Consider the following 23,489-nt stretch of genomic DNA (forward strand, 5'->3'; position numbering starts at 1 on the left):
GAACAGTTTAGGTATAGAACTAAACAAAAAAATTAAATAAAGCTATGAAATCATTGTGTACCTCTATGCAAAGTACATTCTGAAAGTATTAAAATTTATACTTTATAAGTATTGTAAGTGAGTTAAAATAATAATAAATTAAATATAATAATATATTAAATCGAATAATTTAATTTAGCTTTTGAGCTAATATTAATAATTTTAATTAACAATTATTGGGGCATATTCAATAAACAATATGTTACAGTTTCAAAACTGAAAAAAACATAAAACATCTGCAAAGTGAATCGCAATGCTGTTATCCGTCAGGATTCATGAAGTTTTTGACATTTCTCGGTTGATGAGATATGATGGGGTGTTGGAGTTGGCCAATGTGAAATATAAATTATATCTCTACTTTGTACATATTGTGATATGAAAAAATAACCTTCCCTATTTGCCACACGGCTTCTCCAAAAAAACTATAATAATGGCTACCCAGCCCAGTGACAACACGGAGTTTCCGCCCGATATAATCCTGAAACCCTTGGCTTTAATCGGACTTTCAGGTTTGGATACAGTGAACAATGCAATTCATAAAACAATTTGGGACGCATTTTCCAATAACAGACGGCCAGACCGCGCTTCAGTTAGATTCAAATTATTGAATAATACGTTTGAATTTCCCGTCGTTAAACCAAAAAGAAACTCCTATGAGTGGTATATTCCGAAGGGAATATTAAAGAAGAACTGGATACAAAAACGTGTGTCACTAATACCAGCTCTCGTTGTCATCTTTTATGATATGGAATGGAATGATCCTCAATGGAATGAAAAGATTATCGAATGCGCGTCGAGGGTTCAGTCAATCCGTGCTGCAGTAGAGGGACATGCCACTCGAGTCGCGGTCGTTGTAGTCCAGAGTGGCCTTTCACCTCCCCCCTCTGAATATATGTTGGGAGCAGAGAGAGCTCAAGCTCTTTGTTCTGCTTGTGAAATACAATCAAAATCACTCTTTGTTCTTCCTCACAGTGACCATTTAATGGGGTATATAGTAAGATTAGAAAATGCCTTTTATGATATTGCACAGAATTATTACCACCATGAAACTAAAAACATTAAACAACACAGAGATCACTTGAATAAAACCACTCATCATTATTTATTTGTACGACATCAATTTAAGTTGGGGTTTTTGAATGAACTTAAGCAGGACTTGAGTACAGCTCATAAGCACTATATGCATGCTTACAATAACTTACTAGAGACTAGACAAGTTGATACGAACATACATGAAATAAGAACAGTGGCCGGGTATATTAATTATAAACTTTGTAAATTGCTTTTTGCTCTAAATTTAGCCAGGGATGCAATTGCGCAACTTAAATCACATGTTGAGAGGTACAAAAATAGGATAGGACCAACTGAATTGCTCTTTGAACATTATGCATGGATTGCAAGACAGTACAGTGCATTTGGAGAATTATTTGATGAAGCCATTAGAGTTGGGCTGCCTGGTATTCAGTCTCAACATCCGGGCTTCTATTACCAACATGCAGCTCAATTCACAGTTAAAAGACGTCAAGTAATGAGGTCAGTTTGCTGCGAAGCTCAGCAGTATCCACCACCTCCAGATCCTATGGAAGGTATTGTTGAATTTTATGGCCAAAGACCTTGGAGACCAGGAAGACTCAGTGCTGATCCTCATGATCCTCAAAAAGAACAAGCTGCAATACTAGCACTGCAATACAACGAAAGGATATTTAATCACTCTGCTGTTATAATAAGTTTTCTAGGTAGTGCAATTTCTCAATTTAAGACATTCCATTCTCCTCGAATGAGAAAACAGCTAGTAGTTGAAATGGCAAATGAGTATTATTACTGTGCTGATTATGGTAAAGCTCTCACACTACTCACTCATATGCTCTGGGATTATAGAAAGGAAAAATGGTGGTTCCTAGCATCTCATGTTTTAAATCGAGCATTGCAATGTGCATATTTATCTGCAAAAATACATGACTACGTCCAGCTTTCAATTGAGGCGCTGTCAAAGAACATTCAAGTGCCAAACAATGATAAAGACAGAATTTTCAGGAATATAATTTCTGTACTTAATTTAAATATACCAGCTCCAGAACCTGATCTGCCGGCCTCTTATCAGGGTAAAGCATTAGAGTTGTGGGGCATGGCTATTGATAAGGAGCCACACATTATCACTATTGATATGATCAACATTACTAGTTTCCTTGAAGTAAAAACTAAATTTGTGCAACAAAAATACAGAATGGATGAATTGATTGAGATTGAAATATTTGTTCGACTCACATATAATACAAGGCTTGAAATTAAAACAGCCATTCTAACAATATCCTCAAACATTGAAACTATTGAAATACCAATAACCGATAATGAAAATTCAATTATAAAATTAGAAGGTTGTAGTGTTAAGAAGTTTTTGTGTAAATTCAAAACAAATCCTCATGATAATGGATCCGAGTTAAGTATAAAAAATGTGTCATTTGTTCTTGATTCTGACAAAAGAAGAAAAATTTTAATGAATTTCAAAATAGAAGACAATAAAAGCTTACCTATTATTCATCCCGAGTTACTACATTTCATACTAAGCCCTAAAAATGATTATGAATTTGACTGTATTGTGCCTTTCACTACAACATCTATAACTAGTAGAGAGTGTAGACTATCAATAGGAATTGATAATGCAGTACCTGCTCTTCAAGGAGAATGGTTTCCCACAACATTTACTGTGACTAATAATGAAGACAGTTTAGTCTACGACATGACAATAGTTCTCTCACTTTTGAGCTCTCCTGACAACACTAATCCTGAATCTGTAACGGAATTGAGCTTTAAACAAGGTGAACCACAGCCTCAACCGTTGAAATTTTTTATAGGTAATGTAAATAAGGCTTCAACTTATTCCAATACATTTTATTTGAAGACCAACCGAACTGCTACAGCAACAGTCCAAATTAAAGTGTCATATAACATAGACCTGAATGAAACTCCAAAACTTGAATGTGTTAAAGATTTTACTACAAAGATAACAGTTATCAAACCATTCGAAGTATCTACTAATTTTGTTACAATGAACTTTAAATCTGTCTCTAAATGCTTTATAGACGATCCATTTATAGTTATGCCTCAAATAAAGATTTTAAGTCCATGGGATTTACTTATTTTAGATACTGAATTAGAAACTGTGGATTGCTTCAAATACGCTGATGATAAAAAACCACCTTCTTGTATAAGTAATTTACAAGTAGCTGAAAAAAACATTGCATCTGATGCTATATGCATTCAAGCCAAATATAAGCCAAAAGATCTTCCTACAAGAGTTGGCTTATACAACATAAGGTGGCGACGGAAAACTAATACTGATGGCCACATTGTTATGAGCACCACTGCATTGTCTGGAATTACAATAGATGACTGTCCTATATCAATTGAAGTTAACTACCCTGAAGTGGTGGATTTGCAGACATCTGTTCCATTAAAATGTACATTGATTGGAAATACCAATACAACAATCAGGCTCAGTCTGACTGTGGAAGGGACTGATGCATATATGTTTTCTGGGTACAAAAAGTTTTCTGTTACAGTGCCTCCAAAGGATAAAGTTGAGTTATGTTACAATATTCACCCTTTAGTTGCGGGTAATACTATACCGCCTAGAATAAAAGCCACTGTCCTTGGCGAGAATTCTAGACAAGAGGTTATAAAGGAAATGTTTGAAAAAATCTTTCCACAAAATATATTTGTTATGCCTAAATATAATAAGTAAATTGTATTAGATTTGTTGATCCTTCAGGTTGAGATTTGTAAATAGTTGTGAACAAATATGTAATTATATTGTAGTTCTCCTGTAATTATTCTTAGAATAAATTCAGTTAATTGTTTTTATGTCTTTTTTGTTAACAGAAGGTATTAAAGTTCTTATTAAAAATAAACAAATTTATCTTATTTTTATAAATCTTTATTTAATGAAACACAAAATTAATCTTTACGAAGTTCAAATTTCTCCTCTTGGATGCCGTTTGCTGTAATGACCAGAATATAGATACAGTCACCAGTATAGATATCACGTTCAGCTGCACTGATGAATACATCCTTTAAGAGGGCCAAAGCCTTTTCTCTTGGCAAGGGCACCTCTGTTACATTTTGCATATTTTTCAAACCTATCTGGTTGTCCAATAGAGGTTGCAGCTGAGCTCCAGCGGAACCACCGGCACGGTAATTAGATCGTTCGCAATGACCAATAGGGTCATAACTATACACACATCCTTTTCCATCGGCATCTAAGCCAGCCAAAACATTAGAAATATAATATGGAAAGAATCTTTTATAGTACAACATAGTAGATAGCATCTGAGCTACGGCAGGCGTTGACATGGCTTTATTATGCTCGTGCTGATACATTTGCATTCTGGCATGCAGTAACCGAGTTAAAGTAAGTGTGTCACACCAACATCCCGTAGCCCCGAGTACAGTTTGATCGGAGAGTTTGAATAGCTTTTTCTGTTCTCTTGTGTAGATAGAGAAGCCGGTACTCAGTCGAGTGTCAGCTCCGATCACAGCGTAGTCTTCACCGGCGATGGCCACAACGCTTCCACCATTGTCTGCATAAGGTTCAAAACGATGTTGTTTAGCGCCAGGCACTGAATATTCAGGAAAATTTTCGTTAATGCTGAGCATTTTGGTTATTCAAATATGATATTATCAAACGAAAAACTTATTTAAAGTGATAAAATAATGACATGCACTATTAATGAGAAATTTTGACAATTGTTAAATGACAAGCAGTTTCGACTTTCGTTTGTTGACTGTTATTTCATTTTACGCTGTAGTTATTTTTTTACAAGGACTAGTACAATGCCAAACTGCAAAGACAAATAACTTATCCTTTTGTAATAAAGTATATATTTATGAAATTACGGTGCACATAAATCGATACAATTAAAAAAACAATAAATACAAGCAATAGACATTACTTAATTTTATAAGCTATGATGCAAATGTTACACGTCAGTAACCAGTTTCGATGTCAAAATACGTCAAATCTAAGGCAAGAAAAGCCGGAGTATCGTAGCGTTTTCAATTAAACAAATTGCATTTAAACTAAAAATGACGTCTCTTGCATCTGTTATTCCCAAACTTTATCAAGAATACACAACAAAAACTTCGAAAAAACTAAAAATCGTTGATGCGTATTTATTATATATATTTTTAACGGCAGTTATACAGTTCGCTTATTGCTGTCTTGTCGGCACATTCCCATTTAATTCATTTCTTAGTGGATTTATATCTACAGTCAGCTGCTTCGTACTTGCAGGTAAAACAAGTTTCGAGTATTTAAGATCCAGAAAATAAATATAATATAGCTACATCAAATAACCTTATTCATGTTTTCTTTACAGTTTGCTTAAGGTTGCAAGTAAACCCAGAGAATAAGAGTGAATTCCTAGGATTGAGCGCTGAACGAGGATTTGCGGATTTCATATTTGCACATCTTGTGTTGCATATAGTGGTCATAAACTTTATTGGATAAAAAAACATATTTAATTGCAATTACTTATATTACTTTTCAAATACATATGTAAACCAGTCAAATTGGGTTTTATTATTCAATCTACATACACACGTCAAAAATGATTGTCAAATATTTATTTATTAACTTATAACATCATAATAGCATAGGAAAAGAGCAAAGAAGATTGCGTGGTCTGGTAAGGATAGACAAGCAGATTCTTGATGGTAGTTAAATTATATTTGAATTATGATCTTGCTAGTGAAGGAGAAAGTTGCTTTTGAAAATAAAAGAGAGAAATAAACTATTTCACCTTAATAGTACTAAGGCTTCAGTACATTAAACTATTTAAAAAAAAATGACATACAATGTCAAGTTGGATAGCTTGTTATTATAATATAAGATAAGGTAATTTTATGTAAAAGTTGAGTACTTATTTTTATAATAATAAACAAAGTTCAGAATTTCATTTGGTACAAGTCAGAGAGTAACATTTTTACTATAAACAAATTGATTGACTGAAGTTGAGATAAAACTTAATAATGTTATGTATAAAATTATCCTTGTTTGCCAGTTGTAATATAAATATACTAATTAATAATTCAAGTTTGATTGCATCGATAGTATTGTGGCGAGTGCACAATGCGTCTAAACGCAGCACAAACATCACCTGATCAACTACGTCATTGATCAGGCGATGTTGCAGTGGCCTGATGTATGTCGTCACACGTATGGATACACCCCTTCGGCAATATGGTCGCATGCGCATCTATTGTCCTCGCAGCGACGTCACACGCTTGACCACACCCCCAGCAAGATGGCCGCATGCATCGCTTTTGTTTTCGCCTAGGAGGAGGTCCCAAAAGTGGCAAGCACGCGTGGTGGTCATCGTGAGATTTAATTAATTATTTCAATCATTTTTACTGTACGCTCTAATGTAAACATTGTTGACTTGTCACAATAAATAACTCTTAGGCCTCTGCCTCGAATCTCGCGGGCAGCGGGGCGGCGGCGGCGGCGGCGCGGGAGCGGCAGGATCTTACGCGTATAATCAAATGGACCGGCCCTCGAATACAGCGGTGCAGGAGCGGCGCGGGGGCGGGCAACGAGCGGTGCACTCCAGTCAAGCGGTAACCGCCCGCGTTGCGCGTCTGCATTGTAGGTATAGTGTTGTACATTTTTTTTGTGACGTATCAAAATGTCTTCGGACGTGCAAGAGCTAATTATTTCGGCAATCTTTGAGAGGACACCCATATGGAACAGCAAAGATGTGAACCATAAAAATACTAGAAGAATAATTAACCAATTATTAGTCGTAGAATTTGTCGGGATTTTGTCTCTGTTCTTCATAATTTCGATAAAACTCGCCATTTATTTTCCTTGCCCTATAGTAGGGATCCACTTCTTCTTTTGCCCACAATAAATCGAGCGTTAGGAATAAATTTGAATCAAAAAGATGTCGCCGTTTTTCAGACATTTCGTTCGCGAATAAAAACAAATATCTCGACAACACAACCACGAACACAACACTACACCGCTATAGTGCCGCGCGATCTGCCCGCTAGTTTGGAGAACAGGTATGCGTTGCCCGCCCCGCTGCCGCGCCGCCGCCGCCGCCGCCCCGCTGCCCGCAAAATTCGAGGCAGAGGCCTTAGTCTGCTGGAGTTTTTAATTGGTGGTTAAGCTGCGACACACCCGCTTCAGTACGATAGTTTCAGTACTTACCGCAATAGTAATGTTTAGAAAGCAATTTTAAATAAAAGTATTACTTTTTATAGTATCTTTATTTTTGACTAGTTTTGAATCAATAATAGTTACATGTATTTAATGTAATAAAATCTGTATTAAATAAAGTATACAGCCCCATTCAATCAACGGAGTCCTGTAGTTTTGCTACGGGACTGTTATGAGGCTATACATTTTACAAAATACCTAAATATCGATGTCACAAAAACAAAAAGAACAAGATTAAAGATAAAGTGTACATTATTCTCAATTAAACATAAGTACCAATACAATGAGCTTTCAGTGGAGATTAATTCATAAATATGTATAACAACATTTATGTAACATCAAATCACTACATTGATATATTTTTAATTCACTAACCGCTATGTACTCTGTCAAGTTTAAATCGTAACATTTCATTGCAAAAACAAAGCTTTACAAAGACAAAACACATAGCTGATACGGATACAATATAGATGGAACACGTATATATTGTACTTAGCTCCATGAATGCCACTTTGGTCTCAGCACATATTATATAATAACAGCACGCAATGGTACACTGGATGTATTATTTGCACCAAAGTGATACGTCTGAAATAATGTTGTCTCATCTATACAAATCAATTTAGTTTTATTCTATTTTAAAATTAACATAAGGATCAATTATGAATGATTATAACTATTATTAAAATGGCATAAAATTTTTTTGTAAAACTAGAAAAAGAAAAAAAAAATCATACTTTTATTTTAGAATGTTACAATTACTTTCATTTGAATAAAAGCATGGCCATCGCCTTCGGATAGAACTATTACTATAACACGTGAAATATGCTAGATTATATGGTATTTAATATTAAAACGTTTTAATAGAATAATATCTAAAAGAACAGTTATTATATTGATTACACATTTAACCGCTACTACAATCTTAACGAGTCAAAAAGGAGTTTTATTATATCATTAAAATTTATGGACAATCTTAATCGATTTTGATATACATTGAAATGTCACATTAGAAAAATACACTCTTAATATAGTAGAAAAAATAAGTCGCCTGCTTCTGACTACACATTGACAAAATAATTACAACAATAATAATAATATATTTACAAACAAGCTTCTACGAGTCATGACTAGGGCTGCCAATTGCACAAAAATGACCAGAAATTAGATATTTGTATTACCCCACACCTCATGATCGAACAATACTCCACGAAGCTCGTCGTCTCGTTAAAAGCTTATAAATGGAGGGTAGGAGAGATATGAGTCTCTCTGTCGAAGCCATTGAAAACCCTAGTGAGACGCAATATGCAGCGAGAATGGACAATTATGAACATCGTAATATTTAAAAGTCATCAAAGCTACATCAACAACACGCATCACAAAATATCACTAACAACATTAAAACTAACACTTAAATTTATATCCTCCCGTTTATCTAACGTCGAGTTCGAATAAATGAGAGCATATCATATCACATTCATTTAACATATAGAGTCGTGGACATACATCAAGTTACAACATTATATAAATAACACTTGGAATACATCGGACAGAATATTCACTGGGGGGGGGGGGGCTGATAGATTGGTACACAAAGGTTCAAATTTCGCTACGTTTATTTTATAACAATTATGTAATTCGTCATTAAATCTTCATCATGTATATATCGTATAGTTGTCGATACTCGAGTCGTCAAACGTTTGCAGCTCACCAAAATAATGTCCCTGGTCAAATTTCCGCTTTTAAAGAACACACCCAACTCAAGTACCGATACATATTACAATTCGTACAAAATTTAAACAAAAACTGAAAATTCGATAAAACATTTTTTCACTCGAGACAACTATTTTATTTGACGATATTTAGTCAATTAAGAAAATTCAAGTAATCTTATCTCATTGGACTTGCGAGACTCGAGCTTGTCATGTTTTGCTAACATTTTGTACGAGATTCGGTAACGTACGAAGTTTAAACGTATTAAGATATATAAAAGTTACTTGTTTGCACACGTCTACGATATAACATAAGTATTACATAGCGAAAATCAGCCTTAACTCTATTACATAACTCTCTCTCTCTCGCACATGAGTGATCACTACAAAGGAACATACAAGTCATAATGTGTCGGTTAAGCGGGACACGCTACTGATAAAACCCAAAAAATGTATATAATTTTTTTTAACTTACTGTAAATAAATTTCGGGTGATGTTCTTCAAGACATCAGCTCACATAACATTTATATAATCAGTATAAATCTCAACAATCGTCCAAACGTCCCCGGAGGCGCGGCCCGCGAAACCGGTCCCTGTCGAACTTCAACGACCGACGCCGTGAGACACGACACTCGAGCCGCAACTGCCTTACATTTCGTCAAAAAAGACGGGACGAACGATTCAGTTTCACATCACAGACATTCGAGACGCAGGGGTGCGGGCGTAAATGAAATCGTGCCTCCGGGGAGTCCCCGCGGCCGGCGCCGCCTAGGGCGCGGGCGGGCGCGGGTGCGCGAGGCGCGTGAGGATGTGGCGGAACACTCAGCTGCGCGGGCTGCGCTCGGCGGGCGCGGGGCGCGCGGGGCGCGCGGGGGGCGCGGGGCGCGCGGGGCGGCGGCGCAGGTAGCGCTCGCGGGCGGCGGCGCGCAGCTCGTCCTTGCGGCGCCGCAGCGTGGCCTCGCGCTCCGCCGCCGACGCGCTGAACTGGCCGGCCTCCGAGCTGTGCGACAGGTGCGGACATTGAGTACGACTGGTACGCGTTCGATCGAATCGCCGCCTGGCAGAGTCTGTGTTTTAGATGCTAAAATAATATTTACTTCTCCGCCGAGTCGCTCTCCTGTTGCGCTTCCGACGGCGGCGGGGAGTCTGCGTCGGCGGGCCGGGCGCGGTCGGGCGCGGCGGGCGGCGGCGGCAGGCGGCCCTCCAGGATGTTGTCGATGGTGAGGTGCGCGGAGCGGGACACGGCCAGGTCGGCGGCCAGCAGCGCGCGCGGGTACTGCGGGAACAGTCGCTGCACTTGTTCCACCAGCGCGTCCGCCTCCGCACTCGCGCCCGTCTCCGCCGCCGCTCCCGCCGCCGCCGCCGCTTCCGTTGCCGCCCCCGCCGGGGTCCCCGTCGCCGCTCCGGTCGCGGTTCTCGTCGCGGTCCCCGTCCCCGTGGCCGCCCCCGCCCTCGGGGCTGCCCCTAAGCCCGCCGCCAAGTCGAGGCCCGTGCCGTGCGTCACCTCTACGGAGAAACTCGGCAACCAGGACACGTAGCGGGAACCTGAAGAAATATTTTAAAGCTTTCTTGTAACAGTTGTAAGATACATGTGTCATGTTTGTGACTTCGATTTGTTTAACGACATACCGAAGGTCCACTGTGTGACTTTCCAACTGAGCAGCAGACAACACGCGGCGCAGCACAGAACTGAGACTATAAGAGTTTCGACCGAGCTACTCGCGTACATCTACGTTCTTAGCTATGACCGGTGGTTTTATAAAAAACAATAATTCTCTTAATTTTTGTGACATCGATATTTATGTGATGTTTTACGTTTGACAGGCTCAAGTTGTATGTTTTCAATTTCGATTGACATATTTATATATTTAAATTATTTCATAAGGTTTTATTAAAATTTTTTATGTTAAAGGAATTTAAATATAAATATTATTAATATAACAACTATTATTACCGCACAATAAAGTGAAAGGAAGATAGCACCAAAAAAGTACTAATAAATGTTTTGGGAAATGGAATTCTTCGGGACGTAACCACTAAAGCATAAAATCCAAATTTTCTTCTCGCAAAGATTCGAGAAGGCGTCTGGCGACAGTGTAAATCGCGTTTTTTTACACGCGTTCGTTTACGCGGACGCATGTTTCTACTTTTCTACCTGCCAATAAATACGTCAAAGCGAGATGCCTATCAGCTTCGGAAGCTAACTCGACGTAAGGCGGTCGAGGCTCCGGCGCCTGCGCACGCATCGCGTATGTGGTGTGGCGTGAGTAGGTGCAGGGGCTGACCGTCGAAGTGGAACAGGTGGTTGGGCCGCTGCCCCACGAGCGCGGCCAGCGGCGCGTGCGGCTCGCCCGACGCCGACAGCGCGCGGCGGCACGTGGGGCACGACGCGTCCTGCTGCACCCAGCGGCACAGGCACGAGCTGCGGGGGACGGCGGTCAAGAGATCGGCTGGCGGCCATCCCGACGGGATGAAACGCCGATGTTTGAAATTAAACGTTTACTTCGTAATTATTTTTTTCGAGTAATTAAGTGATGATGTTACTTGTGGAAGAGATGCGAGCAGGGCAGCTTGCGCGCCTCTTTCATGGGTTCCCAGCAGATGGCGCAGTTGTCTTCGTGTTTCAGCACCTCCTCCGCGCTCGCCATGGGGTAGCTGCCGCGCAACGCACACACGAGTTAGAACGGTATTACAGTAAATTACTATATTCCGACTTAACTAATAGCAACAGTCGTGTATTTTATATCTTTACCTGGAAGTGTCTGAATTACTGTATCAATTATTAAATTCGACTTTTCAATAACTATCTCTAAATAATACGTACGAATATACAGACAGTTGGTAAGTTTCATTGTAAATGGTCAGTAACAGTAACAGCCTGTTAATGTCCCACTGCTGGGCTAAGGCCTCCTCTCCCTTTTGAGGAGAAGGTTTTGGAGCTTATTCCATCACGCTGCTCCAATGCGGGTTGGTAGAATACACATTTAAATGAAATTAGACACATGTAGGTTTCCTCACGATGTTTTCCTTCACCGTCAAGCACGAGATGAATTATAAACACAAATTAAGCACATAAAAATTCAGTATTGCTTGCCAGGGTTAAAACCCACGATCATCGGTTAAGATTCACGCGTTCGAACCACTGGGCCATCTCGGGTTTGTAAATGGTCATTTAATATTTATTTACAGTGCTTTTTTTATAGAATAGGAAGGCAGACGAGCATATGGGCCACCTGATGGTAAGTGGTCACCAGTGTGGTAAGAAATGGGTATAGGGTAAAATTAACCCTATAGGTTAAATTACTTTTTATTGCATACCGCCTCAGATACCAATTTTCTCCACAGACAAAGGCACAACGTAAACGTGCCACTAATAGTTAATTCATTTAAAAAGGATTTGATAACTAATTATTCATATAATCGTTTTCAAACGCTTATTTCATCGAAACATTCGTTTTTTTTAAATTAAATATCTATTAGTCAAGCGTTTTCTTCGTTTCCTCTAATATGAGGAAAATTAATAAGCAGTTATTTCGATGATCAAAAAATAAAACTGCATATCAAATTTCTTGCCTAATAGACTTTTAATTGAATAAATATGGATGTCCTTTTGACTGAGTCCGGAGACTAGCCTACTGCGTAAGAGAAAGTGTGCGTCAACATGGGTGCACTTCTGTATTTCATCACTCTCATGTGATGGGACAGTACTGTACAGTAACAGCCTGTTAATGTCCCACTGCTGGGCTAAGGCCTCCTCTCCCTTTTGAGGAGAACGTTTGGAGCTTATTCCACTACGCTGCTCCAATGCGGGTTGGTAGAAAACACATGTGGCAGAATGCGTTAGGACGGCAATCCGAAATGAGAGAATTCGGGCGCAGAAATTTTTACTAGTTTCCATACTTCCGACTTCTACTGAGAAATTATTTACATAAAAACTCAATGATTGCCCCGAATCGAAGCTCGGTATCTACAGCGTTATAAGTTAGTCGAAAACCTAATCTCCTGATAAAAGAAACATTTGAATATGATTAGAGGAGTAATCACTGACAATCAGTTATGGTATCATTCATAAGTAATTGCTATTTGTTCACTATCCGGCTTACTTATACACGTTCTTCAGCGGGTAATTAGATAAGCTGTTGTGTCTTCTTCTTTCGAATGTCAAATCAATAGTGTCAGAAAGGGAGAAATTAGTGTTTAAATAAACGGCCGCTAAGTAACATTTATATATGAGGTCGTATATTACTACTGAGCTTCTTACGTACAACTGTGTAAGATTTTGTCCATGTCCAAAAACAGAAAGCATATACAAAGTGAAACCCGGTGCTAGGTGGTAAAAGCTAACTGTGAATAAAACGGAACAATTATCTCTCTAAACTAATGAATGTTGAGACGTTTTTTTTAATTGCCTAATTGAAAAAACAACTAAAAATCCACATTTACGTAACTTACATAAATATAATGTAAAACTTATACCAGAAAACGCAGTACGTTTCGAAAAACGTTTTAAGACATACTACATACATATTATGATAGAGCTGTCTTCGCAGTTTTACCCGATTTAAATTTAAACTATTGACGTGACAAGGGTTAGTTTCATACTCTTGAATATATAATATATAAGGCATCTATTATTTTATAAAATTTCAAGAAATATATTTTGAAATGATACGCGTAATCATACCGTCTTAATTACTTCAAGTGTTGGTATTTATTTGTAATAATTCGTTGTGTTTCGTCGTATATCTGTTTGTGATTGTCGATTATCTTAATTATATATTTCGTTGACAGATTAGCTTTTTATTTTATAATCGGTCAACGATGTCATGATCAGTCAAAACTAATCATCATTTTAAATCATAAACGTAAATCCTGATTATATATTATAATAGGTTGTTATTGTCTAATTATTGTCCTATTACATTTTATACGTACTTATATATTGTGTTAAGGAAAAAACAAATTTAATTACCTCGGTCTCACTTACCTAGAGGTCCTTGCAACTGTAGGTGGGGATCTACAGTTGCAAGTGTGTGTGTGTGTGTGTGTGTGTGTGTGTGTGTGCGTGTGCGTGTGCGTGTGCGTGTCGTACTCACTTGCGACTCATGTGCGAGGAGAGCGCGGCGTAGAGGCGGTGGCGGCGCAGGCGCGCGAGCATGGCGTACAGCAGGTGGCGCAGCTGCATGAGCAGCACGAGCGACGCCATCGACACCACCACGTTGCTGTACACCACCATGTGCGTCACGTGGATCGTCTCCGTTACCAGCGACGCGGCCTTCGAGGGTTACATTTTATTCTGAGACACTGTCCACTCTGACGAGTCTCGCTATATATTACTGAAGCGGCGGAGTAGTGACTCTAATTTCGAAATCGATTTAGAAGAATTTTACGGCAAAACTTTAAAGTAGGTTATGTAACGGCCTAGCCCTTCGTGAAGCAAGTGGGGTTTAATGGGCGTAAGTACTTACGTCGAAGACGAGGTGCGTGTAGTAGGAGGCGGGGCCGGCCGCGTCCGCGTCGTGAGCTCGCAACACAAAACGTGCCAACACGTGTAGCGCGGACATGCCCAGCAGCAGACACTGCGTGCAAAAAATATGTACTTTTTAATAAATACAGCCTATTTATCAACATTAAGGTCCTGTATCTCCAATCTTTTGTTAGGTGTAAAGCAGAGTGAGAAGTATGTTTGTACATTAACGTTCGAACTGTCTTTGTATCTACCAGTATGGATTTTCACATAATACTTATATATTACTGCGGTCTTACATGTAAGAAATAGATCAAATCAAAATCACAGCCACAAATTCGTTATGCATACATTTTAGCGCAAAGTAATTGAATTAGTATGAAATCTCTTTTACCTCAGCAGCCATAAAGGCAAATGTGTCCTTCCCGGCCGGCAGTCCCCATACGACAGCTACTACGAAGAGAGCGCATGCAGCAGCCAGAATGCCAATCAGCAGACCGAGGACCCGCGTGCTCGCCCAGCGAGACGTGGTCGCTGTCGACGCCAGCTAGACGGGAGGAGACAACAACATTGCGTAAATTCTAATAATTGGATATAATATGGGGGGAGATAAAGGTATCATATTTGGTGGAGATAGGTTTCTTCAATAAATCGCGAATAAGGCGATGCATTTATTTGAAAAAAAAATCCTTTTACACTTCTTTTAAAACCGAGATGGCCCAGTGGTTAGAACGCGCGAATCTTAACCGATGATCGTGGTTTCAAACCCGGGCAAGCACCACTGAATTTTCATGTATTTAATTAGTGTTTTTATAATTCGTCTCGTGCTTGACGGGGAAGGAAAACATCATGAAGAAACCTGCTTGTGTCTAATTTCACTGAAAGTCTGCCTCATGTGTATCGTGTATATAAATAAACGTAGAAAGATACAGGACGTGTAAGCCTAATGCTAAAGCCGCAGTACGGGCGAATATATCGGTTGACGAACCTTTATCTTATTGGTAAGAAACGAGATAAAATCCTTATTTCCCTCCTTCGAAACCAAGACGGTCAGCTGGTGATTAACCATAAGGGTGTAACCTAACCATAAAAGATCAATACATGAATAAGAAAAGGAACTCATAAAGGCACAGACGCCAGTCTGGAGAAAAAAATATCTTTTAATAGTCTTTACAATGGGGAACTCCCTTTTACTTTGTCCCTTTTACTCTCAATTTTTGCTCCCTCCCTCCTGCTTTGGAATTGTAAACTTTATAATATTTAAGGCTTATGTATCAGACTTAATTAAAATGGGACAAATACCTTGGTTAAATGGTATTCATTCATTTTCATAAGTTAAATTAAATTACTGGTTATTTATAAGATGAAGTCTAGCAAGCAAAAATCATTGTATATTATTTTATTGCTTTCGTCTGTTTTCAATATACTTCGGAGACGTCCGTTCAATATGTCCTGAAGAACGAGTGATATAGCTGTTCAATACAGGCTTCGCAATTGTATTTTAAAGCTATTCCACTCAAAAGATCAAAAATAAGAAGAAGTTTATTCATTGAAATATTTTTCTTGTAATAACTCATTAATCTATCCCATCGAATGGATTGTTTAATAATAAATGATAATATAAATATAATTATTTTAAAAGCTTGTAAATTACGTCAGTATAAATATTACGTTCGAAAAAAAAAACTTAAGGTCATACGTTCGAAAATCAGTTCCTATATTGTAGGAACTGGTTTAATCATGTGTGAATACCGCCTGTATCGATCGCTATTTCACAAAATAGAAAAACAAAAAACAGAGACACGTACTACACTGCCATTCGAAGTTGGTACAGATAAAATATGTAACCAGACTATAATTATTTTGTAATAATGTTTGCTTTCATACTATACATTTGTAAAAATCATTTGTGGACGTTAATCTGTTGTTTTGCTCCCTTTTTCATACTTAGAATTTTCCGAAAAAACACAAATAAAATATAATTTAAGTACGCTTTTGAATCATAATTTAACAACTATATGTATTTATTTAATTATAAAGCTGACACCGGTTCGTGAATCGGAAAAAATTCAGTACTTACTTCTGAAAAATAATCTTTATATAATCTCAGGTTGAGTAAATATGCTCTTTGTTTTGTATTGTATTAAAATTAATATCAAGTCTTTAGTCCTTTCAAATTAGTTTAGAGATTGTGTTGCAATCTGATTCACTGTCTGTCTTCTCGCAAGAGGCAAAAGTAATTTATTGCATTATAATAGAATTGGGAATGCAGATGTTTCAATCATAAATAATAGTATCCAAACTACGCTTATAATTTTTAAGACACAATAAAAATCTATGACTGATTATTTATAATTATATTATGTTTATATATATATCAAATTCCAAAACGGTGGTAGCTTTATCTTTAAATGAATCCTGTATAATGACCATACAGAAGTTCCTGAAAGAGCGTAATTAAATGAAGTATATTTTGATTCGATTTAATTAATCCCAAATTCAAAATCCTTCCTTCAATATTTACACATAGTTATTGATTGTCAAATTGAAAACTACCATCGTAATAGTCATCGGATAATGCATATTATAAAATTATAAAGCGCCACAATTACAACATTCAACGTGTGCGTTCAACAGGCTTCAAGCCCGACGCGATCAATACAGCATCCATCTCTGACGCAGAAGCGTTGGCGGGTCGCTAGTTTGTCGAGCTCCGTATATAAAGTATATAAAGCGATACACCCACACATTTGTGCTTGAACATCGAATGTTCTCGTACATTTTTATTGAAGGAAAGAAATGAGAATTGAAATATTAATATAATATCAATCGAAAGGTACTAGTCGAGCGAAGACAAGGGCATTAAGCAATCACGACTTTGTTTTTTTTTTTTTTAATCTCCATTTGTTTAATAACTGATGAATATAGTGATGTTCAATGTTTGCGCCTTCGTGAAACCACTTGTGCCCAAAACGAATGGTGGTTTAACTATTGTTCCTTGGTCTTGAGAAGGTTACTTCAGGGTTTAGATGGATAAATAAGTTGTCGTGTCCGTTTATTCCGATTAGTAACTACTAGTAACCTTATAAATCAATGCCGTCTTCAACGATTACAAGCAAGTTATAAATAGCGACGGGAAAATAGAGATAAACCAGTAGTGAGACAATTGCAGGTGTTAGGTTTTTGAAATCATCTGCACATAAGTACGTAAACATTAAAATTAAAGTTTTATTAAACGAAAGCTACAGTGCCTTTTCACAATGCGCCTTGGATATGTACATTTTTTTATAATTTTGCTGTGTGATATTAGACGAACACGTATTCCGTAGTTTCTCAACCGACCTGTGTTGCTTTTAGTCACTAGTTTTCAATCAGATTATTAAAATTATTTAGTATAACTCAATTTAATTAGGGCGTCGCTGATAAATAATCGTAGTATATCTTAAGCCGAATGAAATCTGATCCTAGTTGTAAGTACTCGTTTATCATATAACTATGTATTTATTTCAATAACATTTCCGTGATGTCCGACGAGTCCACGTGACTTGCGATATTCAATACCCGTGCTATACAGTCTGCGGCTAGAAATTGTTATATTTTAGCCTTTATATTTAGTATTTTCTGTTCACAGCGCTTGCAATCATTTGTATTCATTTTGATAGTTGGAGGCAATAATATACGCAATATACGGGTAAGCACGTAAAGGTCTCACTACCGGGTAAAGGTTGAAGTTAGTTCATATTAATTTGACAGAATTTTATCCTACTTATGTGCGTCTCCAAACAAAATATCCTTAACGTCGACTACGAGATAATAAATAAACAATTAAGATTATTTTAATACAAATTACTTATAAATGAGTAATATGAAACACTACTCTCAACTAGCAGCTTTTAAAATTCAAAGTAATAGTTCTCTAGTGCAGGTGAGATTAATTTTAAACTCGATCGATGCGATCCGTTCGCTGGAAGTAGAAACTAGGGCCCGTGTCCTTAATTTATCCGCAAGAACTTTACTAGAGTTATATTTTTCATGAAATTGAAATAGCACAACAAGACTACTATACAATACGGGGTTTACTTGATACGCTTAATCATGTTTTTTTATTTTTATAGAATAAATAGGCGGATACGTCACTAACGGCCATAGACATTGGCAATGTAAGAAATGTTAACCATCACTTACATCCCCAATGCGCCACCAACTTTGGGAAATAAGATGTTATGTCCCTTGTGCCTGTGTGAGCCAGTGTAATTACACTGGCTCACTCAGCCTTCAAACCGGAACACATCAATACAAGAACTGCTGTTTTGCATTAGAATGTCTGATGAGTGAGTGGTACTTACCCAGACGAACTTGCATAAAGCTCTATCACCAGTTAATCAAGCACCCTTTAATTGTAAATATAAATTGTACTCAATGTATAAAATATCAGCTGATTTCGTTTGTTTTGCCCCGAGTTCATGCGCACCGACTTAATTCTTAAAGTCAGTATTAATGATAAAAACATTATTTACAACATTTATTATATTTTATTTTGTTAATGTCATTCGACTGATTACGTATCTTGTGTTTTAAGTTCGTGTGTACTACCGACACCCCGGTGGTATCGGTAACTCCAGGTATAAAAGGTTCATAAATGATCAGTGGCAGCCCGGCTGAGTTACTCTCTTTTGCCTCGGAAAGCACGTTAAAAACCTCTGATCCTGCGCCTGATCTATCTTCTCTCGTGTCGGATCCTATCATTGATCCTATGAGGTTGAGGGAATCGAGTCCACTTGCGCAGTATAATATCGCTTGTGAAATAATTCGTAATTGCCAAAATTCGGTAAGGTGTACGCATTGTTGGGCGAATCAGGGCTCTAGCCTAACAAGCCCTGATTCGTAGATGGGAGGAGGACCTGGGGTCTCCGTCAGTAGGCTTGGCGCCAGGCGATCCGCCCCCACCTTGATTCGCTGGGTAGCAAGAAGATACGGCACACTCACGTTTAGGCTTACTCGGTGCTTACCGGACATGGCTGTTTAGGTAAGTATCTGCAAGGGATAGCGTGGCGGGAGGTATCAAATTCCTGCATGTGGTGCCCAGTTTTTTGTGGGTATTCCGGCGCTTGCAGTGCCGGCGACTCGAACACGCGTGTACGCGTTTCCCCCACGTTATGTGGCGGAAAGGCGTAAAGGCGTTTTTCCAGCGAGGAAAAAAAGGTGTACACATTGCTGTGCTTATGATATTGCGTGCGTATAATGTATTAATTTATACAAATGATAAGTATATTTAAAACTAATTGATTCGATCGCTGTAATGAGGTCAACTGATTAACGTATATTGCTAATGAATATTATACAATGAAAACAACAGAAAATAAAATGTTTAACCTCATAATTAAAGGTCCTTTTTATAGATTCGCTATGTTTTATTTTTAAATGTAGGTTATAATTTAAAGGTTCGTTACCGAAAAATAATTAATTATTTAGATATAAAATTAAAGTAGGCATTTCTGTGAATTCAAAATAACTATAAAAGAAAGTAAGTAAGCCATATTGGGCGATTTGCAAAATATCAAAAACAAAACATGATTATTTTTACTTTTGACTGTCCTCCTTTCTGGGATATTAATAAGGGAGTATTGTAAAGTACCGTCTAGGTTTAGACAAGACTTTCATCTAAATCAGATGAATCTTAAAAAATACGTACATATTTAATAATAATATTCGAATTTTCAACCAAGTCTAACTTAGGATCATACCCCCCCCATTAATAGATTAATCAAACAGTATAACTCATTACATAATAAGTCAGATGTCGATGAATTTTCAAATGAGCTTGTAAAATTTAAGACTCTTATGTTGAACTATCTAAGGTTTTCGTTGTTGGCTAATAACAACTAATCTCAGTTTTATTAATGTTGGTTTTTATTTTGTTATTATATAGTTTTGAGTAGTATTGTAATATTAATGCCACTTATAATTCATTATGTACTTCCAAATTTTGTAAAATTTATTTTTACTCTATTTATCTTTTCTTTTATTGTTATTTAAGATACTTAGTGTCATGTGGCAGCGGCAACTATTACCCGTAAACCTATTAGTTTTAATTTGTAATTATTATAAATAAATAAATTGTGTACTTATAAAGACAATTTGTAATAAAATAAAATTAATATATGGAAACGTACGCGGAAGTGAACTTTTAATTACGTACAACTACACCACACTACACGTAATTACCGCCCGGGCGACAAACGAATGGGACGCCAACGTCGCCAAATTAATATGTTTAAACAATGAACGTATTACAAAAGGACGTACCATCCAGCGCGCATCATACGGTAGAGAACCGTAACAACTAATAACTTATCAAGTAAAAATAAATTAAAGAGACTTTATTTTGAATGCTAAATAAGATGGGCTTAAGTCCAGTTTTTTTCCCCGGCGCGGTAACATCGCAAGTCCGCTACTCTCGAGTATAGTGTCGATTATGATGTATTAAATGTACTAGATGATAAGGCTGTGTGCAAGCTCGTCTGGGTAGGTACCACCCACTCATCAGATATTTTGCCGCTAAGCAGCAATACTTAGTATTGTTGTGTTCCGATTTGAAGGGCGAGTGAGCCAGTGTAACTACAGACACAAGGAACATAACATCTTCGTTCCCAAGGTTGTTACCGCATTGGCGATGTAAGTGGTTAATATTTCATACATCGCCAATATCCTTGGGCGGTGGAGACCACTTAAAACATCAAGTGGCCCATTTGCCCGTTAGCCTAACTGTAATATAAAGAAAAGCGTTAAACCAAATAGATATGGAAATATGCTAACATTATAAAGCTTTTACATTTATTATACGTATATATAGTAAAATAGCGGAAAAAAACAGCAACGATGAAGTCAATTAAATACTAGACATACAATTATAAGTGTCTACTGAACTATGTTGTTACAAATGTGCCAATTAAACTTGGAAACAATGTGAAAACATTAAAATGATTCTCATGAAAGATGTGAAAATATTAACAATTAATTAACACATTTATAATTTTCACCAATATTATAACAAATATATATTTATAATTACGACATAAAGATTTACGAACATAAGATAATTACCGTATACGACATTGTAATATAAATACATATATATTGAAGCTGCAATTAAGGCAACATTTATTGGGTGTTTTTTTAGTTTTTCAAGGAAGTGTAATGACCAACGTCATACACGAAATTTACAATCGTTAGTGTATGAATAAATTAATTTAAGCAATTCACCTCCAAACAGCAACATGCTTCGGTTTGAATGATGATGAGTCAGTCAGTGCAATTACATGCACAAAAGACATAACATTATTAAAGTGCCAGTTTCTATACAAGGACCACTTGTCTGCCTTCATAATACATTGAAAAAATTTACACAATAATTTTACATTAACATCTAAAATTTAACTTTTTGATTAACGTTTTGTGTATATAACCGTAACCGTAACAGCCTGTGAATGTCCCACTGCTGGGCTAAAGGCCTCCTCTCCTCTTTTTGAGGAGAAGGTTTGGAGCTTATTCCACCACGCTGCTCCAATGCGGGTTGGTAGAATTCACATGTGGCAGAATTTCAGTGAAATTAGACACATGCAGGTTTCCTCACGATGTTTTCCTTCACCGTCAAGCACGAGATGAATTATAATCACAAATTAAGCACATGAAAATTCAGAGGTACTTGCCCGGGTTTGAACCCACGATCATCGGTTAAGATTCACCCGTTCTTACCACAGGGCCATCTCGGCTATTGTGTATATATTTCATATAAAATAAAATATTCGATTAATAAAATAATGATGATTTATTTTTATACGGCGCTATCAATAATATTACGTAAATGTAGACTTTCCAAATGTGAAAGGAATAAATACCAACTGACAAAAAAAAAAAAAAAGAAAATGTATTTAATTTGAATGTTTAAATAATATAACTGGTAGAGACCGTTTTGAGCTGCGAAATTCGTACTTTTACTAGGCAAACGTTCGAATTTGTGACCTCGCTAGCATGAAGGTTGGTATGAAGATATTTTATTTGCTACCATTAACTTCAGGAACAGTGTGATACGTGTTACTAATAAATTAACTTTTCCTTTTTTATTAAAATGATTTAACTAACCGAGATTGCCCAGTGAAGAATTGCTGATTCAAGCCCGAACAAGCGTTATGGTATTTTCCTGTGCTTAACTTATGTTTGTAATTCATTTCGTGATGGAAGGAAGGACGGTACCCGCACAAGTGGCCAATTTTCATCCGAGACCATGGAAAACAGAACACCATGGATCCGCATTGAAGCGGTGTGGTGTTTTAGAGAGCGAAAAAAACCCCTGAGGAGACCATCGCGAGCGGAGCATAGCAGGGTAAGGATCACGGATGCATAATCGATATGCTTTCGCAGCGTCTCCGTTCCATGCTGAAGATGGCCATTGTAGTGTTAATAGCAGTTTTAATAGGTATGAATCTCAAATAGCCCGGTTCCCACCAAGGAATCCCACAAGGTACCTGGAGTACCTTCCTGAAGGTTTTTACGTTAAAAAAGGACATAAGGCATCAAGTATGCGCCGAAATTAAAAAATCTCCATTGTTTGTTCATGACGTCTATAAAGGGAGAAAACTTTTTTATACGCATTGTTTGTGTCGGATGCATTGATATTAATATTATTTAAATGTTTAAAGAGAAATTGAACACATAAATATTATATTTTAAAAAAGATTAAAATCCTTTTAAATTAACAACAAACTTTGTAGTAAGAAAAAGATAAATGAATAAAAACTTTACAAATAATTTTCTGAAAATGAATATTAGGTAACCTTTCTGTTATTGACTTTGTTCCAAAACATCGGAGCAAGCGGTTTGAACTCAGGCTACGACCGTAATTGTCAAATATTTAGTTCATAGAAAATAAAAAAGAGAAGATAATAAGCAAAAGCCATTAACTTGACAAATAGAAAACCATTTAAGTTTAGTGCTGACACATTGGTCAGGATTACAAGCGTTAAGTTAATAAGGAATGGTTGGAAATACATA

The 23,489-nt window shown here is 37.3% G+C and overlaps 4 protein-coding genes across 7 annotated transcripts in view; 2 read left to right on the forward strand and 2 right to left on the reverse strand.

Moving 5' to 3' along the window:
* Positions 1-327: 327 nt before the first annotated feature.
* On the forward strand, positions 328-3,947 carry LOC126774774 (trafficking protein particle complex subunit 11). Its single transcript, XM_050496320.1, has one exon. The coding sequence runs from the start codon at positions 470-472 to the stop codon at positions 3,779-3,781; it is 3,312 nt and encodes a 1,103-aa protein (XP_050352277.1). The 5' UTR covers positions 328-469; the 3' UTR covers positions 3,782-3,947.
* Positions 3,948-3,957: 10 nt separating this feature from the next.
* LOC126774784 (proteasome subunit beta type-1) lies at positions 3,958-4,790 on the reverse strand. Its single transcript, XM_050496338.1, has one exon. It carries the CDS (start codon positions 4,690-4,692, stop codon positions 3,994-3,996), a length of 699 nt encoding a protein of 232 aa, XP_050352295.1. The 5' UTR covers positions 4,693-4,790; the 3' UTR covers positions 3,958-3,993.
* Positions 4,791-5,036: 246 nt separating this feature from the next.
* On the forward strand, positions 5,037-5,607 carry LOC126774786 (dolichyl-diphosphooligosaccharide--protein glycosyltransferase subunit DAD1). Its single transcript, XM_050496340.1, has 2 exons — positions 5,037-5,329; positions 5,415-5,607. The coding sequence occupies exons 1-2, from the start codon at positions 5,122-5,124 to the stop codon at positions 5,543-5,545; spliced, it is 339 nt and encodes a 112-aa protein (XP_050352297.1). The 5' UTR covers positions 5,037-5,121; the 3' UTR covers positions 5,546-5,607.
* Positions 5,608-7,293: 1,686 nt separating this feature from the next.
* The window catches only part of LOC126774779 (E3 ubiquitin-protein ligase AMFR-like), a 43,979-nt gene continuing 27,783 nt past the window's right edge, over positions 7,294-23,489 (reverse strand). The window contains exons 3-9 of one of the 4 annotated variants that reach the window (XM_050496328.1): positions 14,833-14,985; positions 14,440-14,550; positions 14,068-14,246; positions 11,516-11,626; positions 11,257-11,393; positions 10,069-10,516; positions 9,648-10,001 (exon numbers count right to left, since the gene is read on the reverse strand). In XM_050496328.1, the coding sequence (XP_050352285.1) occupies positions 9,794-10,001; positions 10,069-10,516; positions 11,257-11,393; positions 11,516-11,626; positions 14,068-14,246; positions 14,440-14,550; positions 14,833-14,985 (1,347 nt within the window). In that variant the 3' untranslated portion in view covers positions 9,648-9,793. Of the gene's footprint in view, positions 10,002-10,068; positions 10,517-11,256; positions 11,394-11,515; positions 11,627-14,067; positions 14,247-14,439; positions 14,551-14,832; positions 14,986-23,489 lie in introns of all 4 variants that reach the window. The other 3 variants (XM_050496330.1, XM_050496327.1, XM_050496329.1) reach the window with 3 other exon arrangements.

This window comes from Nymphalis io, chromosome 17, assembly GCF_905147045.1.
Source record: "Nymphalis io chromosome 17, ilAglIoxx1.1, whole genome shotgun sequence".
Taxonomy (NCBI): Eukaryota; Metazoa; Arthropoda; class Insecta; order Lepidoptera; family Nymphalidae; genus Nymphalis; species Nymphalis io.

Excerpts from the sequence above, each read along its gene's own strand:
- LOC126774774 (XM_050496320.1), top strand. The coding sequence starts at position 470 with ATGGCTACCCAGCCCAGTGACAACACGGAGTTTCCGCCCGATATAATC.
- LOC126774784 (XM_050496338.1), bottom strand. The coding sequence starts at position 4,692 with ATGCTCAGCATTAACGAAAATTTTCCTGAATATTCAGTGCCTGGCGCT.
- LOC126774786 (XM_050496340.1), top strand. The coding sequence starts at position 5,122 with ATGACGTCTCTTGCATCTGTTATTCCCAAACTTTATCAAGAATACACA. Across the intron at positions 5,330-5,414 it reads CAGCTGCTTCGTACTTGCAG|TTTGCTTAAGGTTGCAAGTA; the intron begins GTAAAACAAGTT and ends TTTTCTTTACAG.